Source organism: Mustelus asterias, chromosome 25, assembly GCF_964213995.1.
Source record: "Mustelus asterias chromosome 25, sMusAst1.hap1.1, whole genome shotgun sequence".
Classification (NCBI taxonomy): domain Eukaryota; kingdom Metazoa; phylum Chordata; class Chondrichthyes; order Carcharhiniformes; family Triakidae; genus Mustelus; species Mustelus asterias.
In genome coordinates, this window is record NC_135825.1 from 44,324,199 (window position 1) to 44,344,062 (window position 19,864).

The 19,864-nt window shown below is 44.8% G+C and overlaps 1 protein-coding gene across 4 annotated transcripts in view; it reads right to left on the reverse strand.

The window, feature by feature from the left end:
• The window catches only part of LOC144511926 (serine/threonine-protein kinase 38), an 89,368-nt gene that overhangs the window by 39,933 nt on the left and 29,571 nt on the right, over positions 1–19,864 (reverse strand). The window contains exon 1 of one of the 4 annotated variants that reach the window (XM_078242390.1): positions 17,765–17,891. The exons of 2 other annotated variants lie outside the window; for them this stretch is intronic. Coding sequence is in view for 1 of the 2 variants with exons in the window: in XM_078242386.1 (XP_078098512.1) it covers positions 4,062–4,076 (15 nt within the window). In the remaining variant the exon portion in view is untranslated. Of the gene's footprint in view, positions 1–4,061; positions 4,084–17,764; positions 17,892–19,864 lie in introns of those variants that run through there. One more of the 4 variants, XM_078242386.1, reaches the window with a different exon arrangement.

Below are 19,864 nucleotides of genomic sequence, written 5' to 3' on the forward strand. Positions count from 1 at the left end.
ATGTGGAGATGCCGGCGTTGGACTGGGGTAAACACAATAAGTCTCACAACACCAGGTTAAAGTCCAACAGGTTTATTTGGTAGCACAAGCCACTAGCTTTCAGAGTGCTGCTCCTTCATCAGGTGAGTGGGATTTCAGTTCACAAACAGGGCATATAAAGACACAAACTCAATTTACAAAATAACAGTTGGAATGCGAGTCTTTACAGGTAATCAAGTCTTAAAGGTACAGACAATGTGAGTGGAGAGAGGGTTAAGCACAGGTTAAAGAGATGTGTATCGTCTCCAGCCGGGACAGTTAGTGAGATTTTGCAAGCCCAGGCAAGTCGTGGGGGTTACAGATAGTGTGACATGAACCCAAGATCCCGTTTAAGGCCATCCTCATGTGTGTGGAGCTCGGCTATCCGTCTCTGCTCAGCGACTCTGCATTGTCGTGTGTTGTGAAGGCCGCCTTGGAGAACGCTTACCTGAAGATCAGAGGCCGAATGCCCGTGACCGCTGAAGTGTTCCCCAACAGGAAGAGAACACTCTTGCCTGGTGATTGTCGAGCAGTGTTCATTCATCCGTTGTTGTAGCGTCTGCATGGTCTCCCCAATGTACCATGCCTCGGGACATCCTTTCCTGCAGCGTATCAGGTAGACAAAGTTGGCCGAGTTGCAAGAGTGTGTACCGTGTACCTGGTGGATGGTGTTCTCACGTGAGATGATGGCATCCGTGTCGATGATCCGGCACGTCTTGCAGAGGTTGCTGTGGCAGGGTTGTGTGGTGTCGTGGTCACTGTTCTCCTGAAGGCTGGGTAGTTTGCTGCGGACAACGGTCTGTTTGAGGTTGTGCAGTTGTTTGAAGGCAAGAAGTGGGGGTGTGGGGATGGCCTTGGCGAGATGTTCGTCTTCATCGATGACATGTTGAAGGCTCCGGAGAAGATGTCGTAGCTTCTCCGCTCCGGGGAAGTACTGGACGACGAAGGGTACTCTGTCCGGCGTGTCCCGTGTTTGTCTTCTGAGGAGGTCGGTGCGGTTTTTCGCTGTGGCGCGTCGGAATTGTCGATTGATGAGTCGAGCACCATATCCTGTTCTTATGAGGGCATCTTTCAGTGTCTGGAGGTGTCTGTTACGATCCTCCTCATCCGAGCAGATCCTGTGTATACGGAGGGCTTGTCCGTAGGGGATGGCTTCTTTAACGTGTTTAGGGTGGAAGCTGGAGAAGTGGAGCATCGTGAGGTTATCCGTGGGCTTGTGGTACAGTGAAGTTGGAAGCATGGCAAGGCTTGTTTTATTCACAGCTCAGTGAATGGCACGGGTGAAACAGAGATAGACTCGGGGGGGGGGGGGGGGGGGGGGGGGCATCAGGGTCATTCAATGAAGGGGGGCAGGTATACCCCCAATGAGGGAGGAGGAGAGTATCAGGTGTCCGGTACACTCCCAGTGAGGGAGGAGAGGGGAGTACACTTCCAGTGAGGGAGCGGGTGGGCACTCCCAGTAAGGGCAGGTGTGGAAGTGGGTGTACTGCCAGGGTGAAACACAGTGAAACGCATTCCTGGAGGCACAATGTCTCTCACTGACATTAAATGCCAGGAGAGTTCAGCCGTTTACACCCTTCCAATACCCGTCACTTACTGATAAACCAACCACTGAATTCAGTGAGGGACATGGAAAAGGATCCCAGTTTAATCCAGGGACATGGTAGCTGATCTCAGCCACTGGGCCAGAAATGTTGCAACGATTGGACTCAAGGCCACAGACATTGGAGAAACGGGAAATTCAGCCAGTGCCGCGATTTCTCTGTGGTGCTCAAAACTGTGCTTGGATAAGGACAATGTGCGTGCCCCTCCCCATTGAAATCAAACGTACATAGCTAACTACTCAGCTTCCTTTCTCAGTAAACTCTGAGTCAAATGAACAGGCTGACACTGTGTGGACTGGAACACGAATAGTCAGAGATTTCTTCAAAAAGAGCGCAGACAGCCAATCACATGATATTTACAATGGCACAAGACAAAACAGGCTGAAATCAAGAGACAACGCCAGGTATCTCGATGACTTTGAAAGCAGCTTACAGACGAGACCTGTACAAGTGTAAAAACAGACAATAGTGGAAAATCTCAGCAGGTCTGACAGCATCTGTGGAGAGAGAATAGAGCCAACGTTTCGAGTCTGACTCAATGTACTGGATATAGACGATCACTCCTTTTGACCTTGGCTCAAATCCGTTACTTAGCGGGACAGGGTAAGAATGGCCCAGCACTCTCAGTAACAGGCAGAGAATGACACACAACATCCACTTTGTTAAACCAGGCAACATTTCAATAGCCAATATCAGGAACAAAATCAGTGAAGAGGATTTTGAAAATTTAACTTGCTTCAAGCTCCAACAGAAAATGGTCACACCTAAAATTTGGGGCAATGTGTTCGTCCGAATGGTGATTGTTAATACATTTGCGATGAATTAGTTTTGCGCCATTACTGAATGTGGGAGTGCGAGGATGCTGATTTACTTTTCTCCAAGTATTGCCCCTGCTCTATGGGCCATCCCCGAACAGGAGGGGAAAACTGCAAAATCCCAACAGCCCTACTGGTCTCAGGCCAAACCGAAATCTACAGAATTTATAAACCTTTTCATTCACACTCTAATGCCCTCTAACCACTCAACTGCTGCCACACTCAGCACACCCTCTTTGGAGATGTACCGACAGAATGTCTACTCTGCTTATATCCAAAAGGTCTGCAGCATTTAAAATGTCTCCCAAATTACTGAAACATAAAACAAACACACAGGGTCCACGATTCAAAGACGTACAAGGGCCAGGAAGTAATGGTAAACTGCAGAACCACTCGCTCAGCACCAACGTGGTGTCTAACTTTGGGCTCCTTACTATAAAGTATCCCAAGGCCACAGAGGGAGGAAGGCTTTAGTTACAAGAACCTAGAGAAACTAGACCTTTTTTCATTAGAACAAAGAGAAGGGGATAGAAATGGAAAATTAAGGGCTTGAGAAAGTAAATCAGGGAAGACTACTGTTGCTGGTCAGATAGTAACTAGTGAGACCAAATTGAAGACTATCAAAAGAACAATAGTAGTAGTTTGGGAATTGTTTTATACAGGGGGTCGTTAGGACATACCAAACCAGAAAGAGCAGTGGGAGTTGAGGGTATATTAAAGTGTAGTGGGTGAATAAATTGAGAAGAAATTAGGCTGTGGGGAAAGGGCAGGGGAATAGGTTGAAATGGAAAATTTGTATACAAAACCAATACAGGATCAGGCAAGGGTAATGAGAGTGAATCAAATTCACTTGCTCTCCCTTGCTCTCTCAGACAGCTGAAGGCACAGGATGGGCTAAATAAATCTTGTGCAGTAAAATTCATCAATTCTGTTCTGGACGAGGGCTTCAGAATGATGGGTTTTTATACAAATACATAAAATTACATCATTTTCAGCCAGTCCACGCTCTACTCATTTGGGCCTCCTCCCATCTTTTCTCACTTTAATCTATCAGATTATGTGAGGTCAGTGGCTACTAGGAAACTGGAAGAAGCGATAAGTGTTGAAGTTCTGGCAACTTTGCCGTCTGGAGATTAAACAATCAAGTTCTGCTGTCATTACTCCCTGGCACTCCCGGATTTCAAACTCTTTCCACGTTGCACATCTTTACCATGTACAGCAGCCGACAGGCTGAAGGAGTGAAGCTGTTTAGAAGTTTAGGAAATGTTGTAGAACAGGTTATTTCACAATATTCAATGTCTGTGACTACATCAGTAGATTCAGTCCATGAATCAATGTCCTCCCTCCTAATTTCTTGCACCTCTGATTTTCTCTTCTTTAATTGGTCACTTTCTAAATTTAGATTATACAAAAATATTGTGCTCCAAGTCACATTCCACAAAGAAAGGTTCAATCCACCACCTTGCAGTTAAAAACATTCTCACCAGACTGAGAGAATATTGGTCAATGAAAGCATTGTCACAAATGTTAAGTGATGGAAACATTTGGTCCAAACAATAAAATGGCAGCACATTCAAATCAAATCTCAAATCCACTGGGCGCACACATTGTGGGATAAACATACCTCACCACTGAACATCCTGGCTTTAACTTTAATGCTGTTCCCTGTTCAGCTTCTGATCAGAAGCAGCTTTTTCTCCAACTACCCGATGGAACATTCATTTTAAACACCTCGATTAGATATCCCAGGGTCATGGTACAAACTGTATGAACACACATGCCCTCTCAAGAGCAACTATGGATGGGCAATAAATACTGGCCCAGCCAGCATTGCCCACACCCAGTGAAAGAATTAAAACACACCCTAAATGGGAACACACCAGGACAGTGGGTTGCCAGTCTAGTCTGGCCAGCTCAGCCCATTCCATCTGCTGCCATTAAGCAGTCTATGATCCACCATTGTCCTCTACAGCCAAGCTTTTATTAAAACCATTTGCACTCAGTCTGACAAAAGCACACAGAGAAAGGTATGGGATTGGAGAGACAAGTCAGCAGTCAGGCAACGCACCAACATTACTTTCCTGCCGTATCAACAATAAACCCAGTGCACAGCTTCAGTTATGGCAACAGTCAGCTATTTATAAAACACAGACATGTAACAAGGCACAGGAGGACATGGGGGGAGGGGTGGGGGGGGAGGGATGCTGACAATTATTAGCACAGGAGTCCTCCTGGGAACTCTGGGCATTTCTTGAATTATTGCACAATTAGGAAGAAAGGGGATAAATTCCAGCGCACCAATTCTGGGCTCTGTGCTAATATATCACATGGTACTTTGCTTCAAAGCTAGTAAAAGGCTTGAATCCAGCTGGTCTCTGCCCAGGCATTCCCACCAAGTTTTTAACAATGAAGATAACATCGTCAGAGAGATTTCTGATAAGGGGAAGAATCTCGAGGCCCAAATGGTGAATAATTTTAATTATATGAACCGTGTAACTTGTTGGCTCGATTTCCCTCTGCACTCCAGTGGATTATCACTTGGAACCGTAGACTGAAACTGCACCATGCGCAGGATCAAAGCGGTAACAAAGTGGTTATGTTCCTGGACAGGTAATCCAGAGACACAAGTTCCAATTTCATCACAGCGGCTAGGGAATTTGAATCTAATTCGATAAATCTGGAATAAAAAGGCTAGCATAAGGAACGATGACCAAGAAACTGCCGAATTGCCATAATGAACCCAACTGATTCATTAGTGTCTTTTAGTGTTCGAAATCTGTCATGCTTACATTATCCTGCCTATAGTTGACTCTAGACTGGGGGAGGCTGTGGCACAGAAACACTGAACTTAGGAGCAGGATCAGCCATTCGACCTTTCAAACCTGCTCCACCATTCGATAAGTACATGGCTGATCTTGGTGCATGGTGCTGTCCCTGGGCTAATAAATCCAGATGCACAAGCTAATGCCCTGGGGACATGGGTTCAAATCCCACCACAGCAGATGGTGGAATTTAAATTCAATTAATAAAGCTGGAAAATAAAACTCAGTTCAGTAATGCTGACCATGAAACTATAAATTGTTGCAACAACCCCATCTGGGTCACTAATGTCCTTCAGGAGCTCATCAGTTCAAGGGGAATTAGGGATGGGTAACAGTTGCTGGCTTTGCTAGTGATGCCCACATTCCAAGAATAAATGAAAGGCCCATAACAATAGTGGACAGCTAACTGCGGTTGGAAAAGGCCCATCACCCACTCAGTTGTATCAAACCCACCATGTGAATGGCAGTGGAATTGATGCTCATCTTCATAGAACCTCTACTGTGCAGAAAGAGGCCATTCGGCCCATCAAGTCAGCACCGACTGCATCAGAGCAATCCATCCAGGCCCTATCACCTTATCCCCACGAATTTACCCCACTAATCCCCCTAACCTACACATCTTTGGACACTAAGGGGCAATTTAACATGGCCAATTCACCTAACCTACACCTCATTCGGACTGTGGGAGGAAGCTGGAGCACCCGGACACGGGGAGAACGTGCAAACTCCACACAGTCATCCAAGGCCAGAATTGAACCAGGGACCCTGGCGCTGTGAGGCAGCAGTGCTAACCACTGTACCATTGTGCTGTCCTTGTTGTCACATGCATACCCTGTGATGAATAAAAAGTCTTAGACTATACAGTCATTGTTCGAGGTCAGTCCCAGATCAGACTGCTCACTCTAGTACAAGTTAAATGTAGTCCTCCAAGAATCAGCATTCTGAATATTGACCTGTTCCACCTAATGAATTTGCTTTTCTTTGAACACACAGTTCTCTCTGGTATCAGCTGCTGCTCAACCTGCAACAGTGGTTCAAAGCCATTACCGAGCCTTGTGTAGTTTTCTGCAATAAGACATAGGAACAGGAGTGGGTCATTCAGCCCTTCGAGCCTGCTCCACCATTTAATGGGATCATGGCTGATCTAACACACAGCATGTGCCGATCAGGTGACTGAGGCTTCAAATGTACCTTGCCATCCATATTAACCTTAAACCTGTTTGAGAGTCATAGAGTCATACAGTGCAGAAAAGGCACTTCAGCCCATCGAGTCTGCACTGACAATAACACTAAAGGCACGCTGATCCCATTTTCCTGCCCTTGTCCCATATCCTGGAATGTTATGTTCCAAGTGCTCACCCAAATATTTTTTAAAGGTTGTAAGGTTTCCAGTCCCCACCACCTTCCCAGGCAGTGCATTCCAGATTCCTACCACCCTCGAGTGATTTTTTTTTTCTCAAGTCCCCTCTGAATCGCCTGCCGCTTACCTTTGTGGTTGACCCCTCAATCAAGGGGAACAGCCACTTCCTATTCACCCTGTCCATATCCCTCAATCTTATACACTTCAATCATGTCCCCCTCAGCCTTCTGTGCTCTAAAGGAAACAAATCCAGCCTATCTAGTCTCTCCTTGTAGCTCAAAATGCTCCATCCCAGGCAATATCCTGATGAATCTCCTCTGTGCCCCCTATAGTACAATCACACTAGTAAGTGTTAAGCTTAAGCTATTGTATTATAATCCTTTATGTTTAATAAATGTTTGTTTTTGCTGTTAAAAACTAATTGCGGTCTTGTGACTCCATGTTTAATAAAACAAATAAATAAAAATAACCGCTATGTTTGAGCCAGGGTTCCATTCCGGGATCCTCCTGTCCAGTTATAACACCAACTGGGATGGTAACACCGACCAACATTTACACACAACCAACATTACCAAAAAGCAGCTTCTCGTCATCACACTGCAGCTTGCGGGAGGGACTGTGCTGGGCACTAAGTGGCTGCTGTATTTGCTACATTACAACAGTGAGTATACTTCAAGTGCACTTCATTGCCTGTAAAGCTCCTTGGGCACTCTGAGGTTTTGAAAGGGCTATATAAACACAATTCCCTCTTGTGGACAGCCTCTCCCCGCAATGAGCCAGCCGCTCAGTTTCCTGTCCTTCTCAAACACTGTCTGGCTGCTATGTTTCCAAGATCAAGATTGGAGAGGAACTCGAAGGACATATTTAACCGGTGAACTCAGCTCAAACAATAAACTGATGAGCCAGTTTAGGAGGCGGTTCCAACCAGCAAGTCACAAACCTTCTTTTGCATTTACCCAACTACTTTGCGTGGGTGTTTGATCAATGCAATTATTCACTGTGGGTTATGTTAACTAAACGATGCTATTAGTATTATTCCCATGTGGGTGTGGGATAGTGACAGTGCTATTTAAATCCACTGGCTGTGGTTCTGGGTCACTTGCGTCACCAGCTGTAAAATAAACGAAGTAGCAACAGTGCTGCCACTCTTAAATCATCCATGGGGTGTGGGCATCTGTAACAAGGCAGGTATTTATTACCCATCACTTGTTGTCCTCGAGAGGATTGTGGTAAGTTCTTCCTGAACTGAAGTCTGTGTATTTAACAGGGAGCTCCAGGAGCAGTCAGCCATCAAGCCCCTCATGGTTGCTTTGCCATTCATAAGTAATCTGTATCATATCTCCATTTATCCATCTTCGCTCGATATCCCTTGATACTCTTAACAAAAATCTATCAATCTTTTGACATTTTTGATTAATACAGACTCAACAATTTTATTTGGGGTGGGGGGATGTCCACATTTCCACTACTCTGTGAAAAGAAATGCTTCCTGACATCACCCCAAATGGCCCAACAGAAGGTCACACCTGAATGTAATACAGTGAGGGAGACAGAAAGAGAGGGAGCTGCCTGCGGTTTATAACCAATCTGAAGCTGCCATACTATAGCAGCTCTTGCTTTAGGCAGTGTGACTATAACAATTTTGACATTAAGGACTACTTTGAGTTCCCTACCTGCTGCTTACACACAAACTAAAGATAACTGGTTATAATAACAGGGGTGCACGAGTCTGTGCCCCCAGAAACTAGTCAGGTTGGTGCAGCCTAGCCCTCCATTCCTGTTATCATAGCAAGGTCCTCAAACTCGCAATTAATTTGAGAGAAGCTATTGAATGCCAGTTTGTCACATCCCGAACAATGGGCCACACTGGTCAGGAGCTTGCTGCTCAAGGTCAGAATCTCAAGGAATACTGCATTGGGACTGACACAATAAGGAGCCTCATCACCCTGACCAGTACAGTACAGAAACAGGCCCTTCAGCCCACCAAGCCTGCGCTGACACATAACACCTTTCTAAACTAAAGACCTTTTGCCTCTAAGCGGTCCGTATCCCTCTGTTCCCTGCCTATTCATGTATCTGACAAGATGCCTCTTAAACGTTGCTATTGTATCTGCTTCTACCACCTCATCTGGCAGCGCATTCCAGGCACTTGCCATCCTGTGTGTGAAAAAACTTGCCTCTCTCATCCCCTTTAAACTTTCCCCCTTTTTAGCTTAAACCTACGTCCCCATGTAACTGACATTTCTACCCTGGGAAAAAGGCTCCGACTATCCATTCTATCCGTGTCTCATAACTTTGTAAACTTCTATCAGGTCGTCCCACAGCCTCCGACATTCAAGTGAAAACAACCCAAGTTTGTCCAATCTCTCCTCATAGCTAATACCCTCCAAACCAGGCAACATCCTGGTAAACCGGTTCTGTACACTCTCCAAGGCCTCTACATCCTTCTGGTAGTGTGGCAACCAGAATTATACACAATTTTCCAAATGTGGCCTAAAGTTCCATACAGCTGCAACAGTACTTGCCAATTTGTATACTCTATACCCCGACAGATGAAGGCAAGCATGCCATTTGCCTTCTTGACCACCTTATCCACTTACGTTGCCACTTTCAGGGAACTAGATCCCTCTGTATGTTAATGTTTCTAAGGTTCCTGCAATTCACTGTTTATTTCCCTCCTGCATTAAACCTTCCAAAATGCGTCACCTCATATTTGGCCAGATTAAATTCCATGTGCCATTTCTCTGCCCACGTCTTCAGACTATCCTGCTGTAATCTCTGGCAATCCTCCTCACTATCCACAGTTCTCCCATCCTTAGTGTCATCTGCATATGTAATCAGACCACCTATATTCTCCTCCAAATCATTTATATATATATTACAAATAAAAGGGGTCCCAGCACTAATCCCTGCAGATCACTACTGGACACAGGTCTCCAATCAGAAAAACACCCATCCACCACTACACTCCGTCTTCTATGACCAATCCATTTCTGTATCCATCTTATCAGCTCACCTCAGATCCCACACGACTTCACCTTCGATATCAACCTGCCATGAGGGACCTTGTTAAAGGCCTTGCTAAAGTCCATATAAACACTATCCAATGCCCTGCCCTCATCAATCATCTTTGTCACTTCCTCAAAAAACTGAGACACGACCTCTCCCGCACAAAGCCATGCTGCCTATCGCTAATAAGTCCATTTTTTCCAAATGTGAGTAAATCCTGTCCCTAAGAATCCCTTCAATAATTTCCTACCACTGACATAAGGCTCACCAGCCTGCAATTTCCCGATTATCCCTGTTGTCCTTCTTAAACAAAGGAACAACACTGGCTATTCTCCAGTCCTCTGTGACCTTTCCTGTGTCAGGTTCGAATAGGGTTTGATTCCAGCCTTGGTTAACTGTCTGTGTGGAGTTTGCATGTTTTCCCCATGTCTGCGTGGGTTTCCTCCAGGTGTTCCAGTTTCCTCCCACAGTCCAAAGATGTGCCGGTTAGGTGGATTGGCCATGCTAAATTGCCCCTTAGTGTCCCAAGATGTGGAGGTTAGGGGAATTAGTGGGTAAATGCATGGTGCTACGGGGATAGAATGAGCGGTGGGCCTGAGTAAGATGCTTTGTCGGAGAGTTGGTGCAGACTCGATGGGCTGAACGGCCTCCTTCTGCACTGCAGGGATTCTATGACTAAAGAGGAGATAAAGATTTCGTACAAGGCCCCAGTAATTTCCTCCCTCGCCTCCCTCAGTATTGTGGGATAGATCCCATCAGCTTCCGGGAACATGTCTACCTTAATGCTTTTCAAAACACCTAACAACTTTTTTTTTTTACATTGACGTGCCCCAGGATATCAACGTACCTCTAGACTCACCATCCACCATGTTCTCCTTTGTGAATGCCGATGCAAAATATTCGTTAAGGACCTCACCCACTTTCTCCAGCGACACACAAATTTCCTTTGTCCTTGAGTGGATAGATCTACCCTTTCACTTGCTACCCTCCTGTTCCTTAAATATGTATAAAATGCCTTGGAACTTTCCTTAATCCCGTTTGCCAAGGAATTTCATGGCCCCTTTTAGCACTCCTAATTCCTTGTTTAAGTTCTTTCCTACTTTCTTTGTATTCTGAGGGCTCTGTCTCTCTTCAGTTTCCTAAACCTTACGTATGTTTCCTTTTTCTTTTTGACGAAGCTCACAATTTCTCTTCTCATCCAAGATTCCTGAATCTTGCCATCCTTATCCTTCATTTTCATAGGAACTTGCTAGTCCTGAACTCCAATCAACTGGCCTTTGAAAGATTCCCATATGACAGATGTGCATTTACCCTCAAACAGTCGCTCCCAATCTTTACCCAGTTCCTGCCTAATACTGTTGTAGTTAGCCTTCCCCCAGTTTAGTACTTTCACCCGAGGACTACTCTTATCCTCATCCATAAGTAATTTAAAACTTATGGAATTATGGTCACTGTTCCCGAAATGCTCCCCCACTGAAACTTAAATCACGTGGCGGGGCTCATTCCCCAATACCAGATCTAGCATGGCCCCTTCACTAGTTGGAATATTTACATATGGCTTCAATAAACCTTGCTGAATGCACCTAACAAATTCCACCCCCATCCAAGCCTCTGGTATGAAGGGGCTCCCAGTCAATATAGGGGAAGCTAAAATCACCCACAACAACTCTGTTGTTTTTACATTTTTCCATAATCTGTCCACATATCTGGTCCTCTATCGCCCGCTAGCTGTTGGGAGGCCTGTAGCACAACCGCAAAGTGATTGCACCCTCCTGTTCCTGAGCTCTATCCATCTAGCCTTGCTGGATGAGCCCTCCAAGAAATCCTCCCTCAGTACAGCTGTGGTATTCTCTCGAATCAGTAATGCAACTCCCCCACCTTTTTTACATCCCTCTCTATCATGCCTGAAACATCTAAATCCCAGAACATTAAGCTGCCTGTATTGTCCCTCTCTCAACCAAGTCTCTGTAATAGCTACATCATCGTACTAATCCAAGCTCTAAGTTCACCTGCCCTACCTGTTGTAATCATGTTAAAACAAATACACTTCAGACTGCCAGTCCCGCCGTGTTCAGTAACCTCTCCCTATCTGTTCTTCCTCTCACTGGCCTTAGTCTCTAATTCTTCCTTGTTCATTTCTGACCAACTGCTCTGATTCCCACCTCCCCTGCCACACTAGTTTAAACCCTCCTGAGTGACACCAGCAAAACTCCCTGCCCAGATATTAGTGCCCCTCCAGTTTAGGTGCAACCCATATTTCTTGTACAGACCCACCTGTCCTGGAAGACATCCCAATGATCCACATATCTGAAGCCCTCCCTCCTACACCAGTTCTTTAGCCATGTATTTAACTGTACCAACTTCTTATTCCTAGCCTCACTGGCACATGGAGTAATCCTGAGATTACAACCCTAGAGGTCCTGCTTTTCAATTTACTACCTAACTCCCTAAACACAGGACCTCATCACTCTGCCTGCCTCTGTGATTAGTACCAATGTGAACCACCACCTCTGGCTGCTTGCTCTCCCTATTGAGAATGTCCCGCACCTGCTCAGATATCCGTGAGCCTAGGGAGGCAACACAGCATCCTGGAGTCTCTTGTGGCTGCAGAAATGCCTATCTGAGCCCTTCACTATAGAGGCCCTGTTACTACTGCTCTAATGCACTTTGACCCTCCATGCTGTACGTCAAAGCCAGCTGTGGTGTCATGGCTCTGGCTGCTGCTGTCGCCATTCCAATGGGCAATCCCTTCCAACAGTATCCAAAACGATATACTTGTTAGAGAGGGGGATAGCCACGGGGGACTTCTGCACTGTCTGCCTGACCTTTCTAGTGGTTACCCATCGATCTGCCTGAATCTTGGGTGTGACCACATCTCTAAAATGCCTCTGACATCTTCCACCTCCTGTATGCTCCTAACTGTGTCCAACTACCGCTCCAATTGATCCATGCAGTCCAACAGAAGCTGCAATCGGACACACTTCCTGCAGATGTAGTCACAGGGACAGTTGAACTGTTTGATTTCCCACATTCCACAGGAGAAGCATACTACCCACTGATTGCCATTATTACTTTCTAGCAACTATTTAATTAAAAATTTCTATTAAATTAATTTACAGCTAATTAGATGGCCACTAGTGTTAAGATTCTTCACTAAACAATACTAAATACACAATTCTGTAAACAACAGTTTAGGTCCCACTCCAAATCTGGGCATGGTGACACAGTGGTTAGCACAGCTGCCTCACTGCGCCAGGGACCCAGGTTCAATTCTCAGCTTGTATGGAGTTTGCACGTTCTCTGTGTCTGCGTGCTCCAGTTTCTTACCACAATCCGAAAGACATGGTTAGGTGCATTGGCCATTCTAAATTCTTCCTCAGGTGTACCTGAACAGACGCCAGAGTGTGGCGACTAGGAGATTTTCACACTAACCTGATTGCAATGTTAATGTAAGCCTACTTTTGCCACTAATAAATAAAATAAAAAATCCCAGTATTGTACTACTCCACCAGTAGCCTAAATCCGCTAAGTCGCCCTCTCGTACTCTCCCCAAGGTGCTGCTGGCTGTCTGTCTCGATGTTCGCCGCTCACTCTCCTCGCCTTCTCCAGGGAGAAGGAAATTCTGAATTGGGTCCTGAGAGGCATCAGCTTCTCCAGTGAGTGATCTGGATGGTATCAGTTGATCGATTATCCATTTTCACCATCGTGCAACGCAGAATTCCAAAAACTACATCTCCCTGTGATCTGAACTCGATATTTTTTCATTCACCGATATGCTTCACCAACGATTGCAATCTTGTGCTCGGACACAAAAGGTAATTACAACGATTAATAGCTAAGCAATTCCATTCCTTAAACTGAGACATACAAAGTAGGAAACTGTAGACCTATTAATCTAATATCTATTGTGGAAAGTTACTGGAATCTATAATTAAGGACCGGGCACATGGAGACATTTGAGCCGTTGAGAGGCAACATGGATTTGTAAAGAGTAAGGCATGCCTAACAAACCTAACCAAATTTTAAGGAATTAACTCTAGTATTGGACATGGAGTGTCAATGGATGTAATTTATATAGACTTCCCGAAGGCTTTCAAGAAGATAAAAGCAAAATACTGCGGATGCTGGAATCTGAAACAAAAACAGAAAATGTTGCAAAATCTCAGCAGGTCTGACAGCATCTGTGGAGAGAGAATAGAGCCAACGTTTCGAGCCTGGATGGCCCTTTGTCAAAGCTGAAGGCAAAGAAAATAAGACGAGATTTATACTGGAATGGTGGAGGGGGGGGGGGGGGGGGGGTGGTGCCATAGACAAAAAGACAAAGCAAATGTAAATGATGGTAGTAAAGACTGAGAATGGTGCTAATAGCAGCCCAGAAAGAAGTTTTCAAGAAGATTCCGCAAAAAGACGTTTAGGTAAATTTAAAGTTCGATGAATTGAAGGCAAATTATTGCATTGGTTAGGAATTGTATAAAGTTGTTTTTATATTTAATCCTTCATAAACTGCAGCTTATCCAAAATTCTACTGCCTGTATCCTATAATTCACCAAAACTCACTCATCCATCACCCCTATGTTTGCTGCTATTCTCTCAACTTCACAAATTCAGGTTTCTCATTGCTTATTTAAAACTCCATCTCTTTCCTCCCCATCTCCATAACCTCTTGATAACCCCAGTATCCTGAACACTCCAGTTCTCTGACACTGGTCTCTCTCTTACCATTACTCCACCATCAGCACCCAACGCTTCCAGCTTAGGCCCTGTACTCTGGAACTCCCTCTATAAGCCCCTCTACTTCCTTTTACTTCACTAAGGTCTTTCGAAATACCTACCTCTTTGACATTATTTTAAGTCACCCATTAGTAGCCTTCTTTGTTGGATTAGCATTCATTTCTTAATCAGAAAATAATTTATATTTAAATAGCACCTTTCACTACCTCACAAATGCCTTTACAGCAAATGAAATTCCGAAGTATAGTCATTGTTGCAATACAGGAAATGTGCAAACAAGTTATAGGAATGGGAGTGGGCCATTTAGCCCCTCTAGTCTGTTCCAGCATTCAATGAGATCATGCTGATGTGCACGTTAACTCCATACAATGCATATACAGCAAGGTCTCATAAGCAGCAATGTGATAATGGCCAAACAAGCTGTTTTTAAGTGGTGTTGAACGAGGGATAAATATTGGTCAGGAGACCAGAGGTCCGCTGCTCTTCTTAAAAATAGCGTCATGGAATCTTTTAATAACATCTGAGGGGAAAAATGAAGTCTTGGTTTAATATATTCTTTGAAATATGATGCCTCCAACAGCACAGCTCACCCACAGTAATGCACTGGGAGTGTCAGGCTCTCTGAAGTTGGTCTTGAATCACCAACCTTCTGACTCAGATGGGAATGCTATCACTCCAAGTACCACAGGTCTTATTTCTACGTAATATAAATGCAAGTTGTTCGATCTTAACACTTGTGAACTGACTTAAGTTAAATGGAACAAGATCTTTTGAAAACTTCCTTATAGATCTCAACAAACATCTCAGAAAACAGAGTAATCCTACTTTACTGAACACACAATACCAGCTCATCCAGTACTTTACAATTCTACATCCCATTCCTATGTTTTCAGTAAGACAAACACCAAACTGAGCCAAGTCAACAAGTCCAACATTGAGCCCAGAATTCCCCATTGATCTAAAAGCAGTTTCCTCTCAGTTAGTCCGCAGTAGTCCAGTTGTATAGAGTAAAGAAATACATTAACTACTAAACAGTACATCACGACGACTTGTTTGCCAATTCCAGACTAGGGGGGCTAAATGATCCACTCCCACTCCTATAACTTGTCTGCATGTTTCCTATATTGCAAGTTGGTAGACAGTTTATGCAAATAGCCAACAGGATATGACCTAGTTTACTGAAAGAGTTAATACACCAATATCTTTGCCCTTTTCAGAGTCGCTCTAAATTTCAGCTTCAATTCCTGGTCTATGCTAGGTTAGCTGATCACAGACAGCTATAAATGATCTCTGCACCATGAGCTGAACTTCCAACCTGAGTTGCCTCCATTGCAAAGTCTCTGCTCCTCCTTCAGCTGATCAGCTACTGAAACGGTGTTGTGTCTTTGTTAATCCAAACTCAACCATTCCAATAAACTCTTTACCAACCTCCCATATTCTATTCTCCAGAAGCCTGAACTTATCTCAAGCTCTGGTACCCATATCCTAACAAAGAAAAGCTAGACAGCAAGCCTTAATGATTCCCACCCAGTGGCTTTGACACCCATCATTTTGAAGTGCTTCCAAAAGTTAGTCATGGCACACATCAATTCCAGCCTCCCAGATTGCCTGGATCCACTACATTTCACCCAGGTCAATAGCAGACGCCATCTCCCTGGCCCTGCAGTCAACCCTGAAATACCTGAATAACAAAGACACTTATGTCAGACTCCTATTGATTGACTACAGCTCAGCCTTCGACACCAGTATCCCTACAAAACACATCTCCAAACTCCGTAGCATAGGGCTCGGCTCCTCCGCCTGTGACTGGATTCCAGACTTCCTGACCCACAGGCCGCAATCAGTAAGGATAAGGCAACAACACCTCCTCTACGATTATCCTCAGTACCAGTGCCCCAGAAGGCTATGTCCTCAGCCCCTTCCTACACTTCTTATACACCTAGTCATCGGCTTCAGGAAACGTAGTGAAGGACATGCCCCTGTGTACATCAACGGGGATGAAGTGAATAATGGTAGAGAACTTCAGGTTTCTAGGTGTCCAGATCACCAACAACCTGTCCTGGTCCCTCCACACCATTGCTATAGTTACGCAAGCCCACCAACACCTCTACTTTCTCAGGAGGCTACGGAAATTTGGCATGTTTGCTATGACTCTCACCAACTTTCACAGATGAACCATAGAGAGCATTCTTTCTGGTTGTATCACAGCTTGGTATGGCTCCTGCGCTGTCCAAGACCGCAAGAAACTACAAAAGGTCGTGAACAAAGCCCAGTCCATCACGCAAACCAGTCTCCCATCCATTGCCTCTGTCTACACTTCTCGTGGCCTCAGAAAAGCAGCCAGCATAATTAAGGACCCCACACACCCTGTACATGCTCTCTTCCAACTTCTTCCATTGGAAAAAAGATACAAAGGTCTGAGGACACGTACCAACTGACTCAAGAACAGCTTCTTCCCTGCTGCCATCAGACTTTTGAGTGGACCTACCTTGCATTAAGTTCATCTTTCTCTACACCCTAGCTATGACTGTAGCACTACATTCTCCACTCTCTCTTTTCCTTCTCTATGTACAGTATGCTTTGGCTGTATAGTGCGCAAGAAGTAATACTTTTCACTGTACATGTGACAATAATAAATCAAATCAAAATTTACAGTCCCATTCACTCTCACCTCTGTGCTCATTAACTTACTCAATCCAGCAATGCCCTCATTTTAAAATTCTTACCCTCATGTTCAGGACAATTCTTTAAAACCTTTCTTTTCAACCCCAACCTGTCCTAATAGCTCCTCCTTTGGCATGGTGTCAATCTTTCGCTCCTTTGAAGGGCCTGGGGAAGGTTTTCTTACATTTAAGCTGCTGCATCGATACGAGTGATTGCTGTTGCATTGAGGTGAAAATCAGATTTTCACTCCAAACGGTGATTCCTGCTGGAAAATGCCATCAGGTGGATGGGGCTTGCTCAGCTGTAACATTCTCCACAAGCTCACCCCCAAAAAATGAGCACTGGGGTGAAAGACAAGACATCCAGTATCCTTACAACTGTTTGCAAGAGTTAACACCTTCAAGAGGGAGAAAGAAAACAAGCAACCAACATAATGGATAAAAAAAAGCAAGGCTGGAGGAGACTGGGCAAATTTACCATCTAATTTAAACTCAAGGACCTATGGAACACTTTGGTAGAATTAACTTCCTTGAACAAACCACAAACCCAGGAAGGTGGCCAAACTGGCAGAGCAAGGGGCCAACGTCAGGTGAGTGGAGGGGTGAGGGTCGAGTTACATTGCAAAACACGAGAGCAAAAGCATGAGGGTCATGGCTCTGAACCCCGAGATTCCAGTGGGACTTTCAACCAGAAGCTCTGTAAAAATGAAAACAGATTCTGCAACTGCCTAACATTTCTTACCCTTGGCTTCCTGATTCACGGCACCGTGCAATGTGGCACTGGAAAGAATACCGATGTAATAATTCAGGACCAGCAGAATCGCCTAGTTACTTTATTCACACACACACACACACCAGTCAAAGGCTCAGCACCGTCTGCTATCAGGAGGCTGCTGAAAGGCGACGGTTAGAAGACTGTAACCCGAGCTGGGATGTATGCCTATGCCAATGGAAACGCCCGTCTCACAGAACCAAACAAAGCCAGCATGCACTCCGCACAGGGGTCAGTCACCTGGCTAGCAGCAGTTAAAGTGCACTGAGTCTACAGCCTCGAGGACACAGGAAGATAATAAACATCATAAACCACATACACAAAGCAACACATTTCCTGTTCCACATAAGCAGCTCTGGTGTCTGATGATTACACGGCGTACTTTCCCTTTTGAGAGTTGTTGCTGTAATTTAAGGAGTCAACAGCAAAGTTACAGGCAGCACTACAACTGCTCCTGTATTCAGTGCACCTGCATCCGCCCCCTTTCAGAGCACATCAAGCACCGTTTGCTGCAGAGACCCAACTGCCAGCAAGAGCCAAGGCAGGGAGCAGCTCCTTCCCCCACGTCTGGGTCAGTTTAAGCAGAACGCGCCTCCATTGTGTGGGAACAATGTGACAGAACACACCAATCTACATCTTTATAGTGCCTTACACTACCTCCAGACATCCCAAGTGTGTAACAAGCTCTTCTGAACTGCAGTCACCGTTGTCATATAGGAAGTGTAGCAGCCAACCTGTGCACAGGATGATCCCACACAGATCAACAAGCAATAGCTTGATTTGATTTATTGTCACATGTATTAACATAGTGAAAAGTATTGTTTCTTGCGCGCTATACTGACAAAACATACCATTCATAGAGAAGGAAACGAGAGAGTGGAGAATGTAGTGCTAGAGTCATAGCTAGGGTGTAGAGAAAGATCAACTTAATGCAAGGCAAGTCCATTCAAAAGTCTGACAGCAGCAGGGAAGAAGCTGTTCTTGAGTCGGTTGGTAAGTGATCTCAGACTTTTGTATCTTTTTCCTGATGGAAGGTGAAAGAGAGAATGTCCGGGGTGTGTGGGATCCTTAATTATGCTGTCCGCTTTGCCAAGGCAGTGGGAAGTGTAGGCAGAGTCAATGGATGGGAGGCTGGTTTGCGTGATAGATTGGGCTACATTCACGACCTTGTTTCTTGCGGTCTTGGGCAGAGCAGGAGCCATACCAAGCTGTGATACAACCAGAAAGAATGCTTTCTACGGTGCATTTGTAAATGTTGGTGAGAGTCATAGCTGACATGCCAAATTTCCTTGATAGTCTCTTCTAATCACAATCAATTGAGGGTTAAATATTGGCCTGAATACCTGGGTGGATTGCTCTGCCCTTATTTAAGATAGTGACATGGGATCTTCCACGTTCACCTGAAAGGATATTAGCATTAGCTAGACCTCTCATCCAGCAATGCACACAGCATTTAGTTCCAGATAGGGCAGGTAATTTAAATCTAGAAAGTGCAGTTGTCAGATAACTCAGTTGTTAGCTGCCTTCAGCTGCTCTCTGGTAGAGGAAGAGCACCTAGAATGAACAACAGGTTGAGGAAGAGCTGTTTCTTCCAGTTAACAGAGTGAGGTTCAGTGTCCTCGACACAGGCAGGCAATGAGTCCACAGTAAGCAAAGGGGGGGGGACAAAGGATGACAGCAGGATTGATGAGCTCCAACTATCTGTCTAAATTTAGGTTAATGTAATGGTGGGAAAGGAAGCAGTGGAATCAGATTAAATTGTTTTAGTCATGATTAAGCACAATAGTATTGCTGTGGGAAAAGGAGTTTATGGTGTGATTTCAGATACTAAGTGGAGTGATCAGAGTAGTGTGATCGAAAACATTAACCGCTCACCAGTGTGACTCATTAGGAATCCTGATATGGCTAATTGGTGTTTCAAATTGGCAGAGTCACAGACACCATCATTGGACATGTGATTTCAATGTTCAGTGTATGATTGTGAACTTTAGCCTTTTAATGAGCTTGTTGATAAAATGGTGAGACAAAATCACAGTATGCAAGTGTGTTTGATTGTTGTGACTGCTTTAT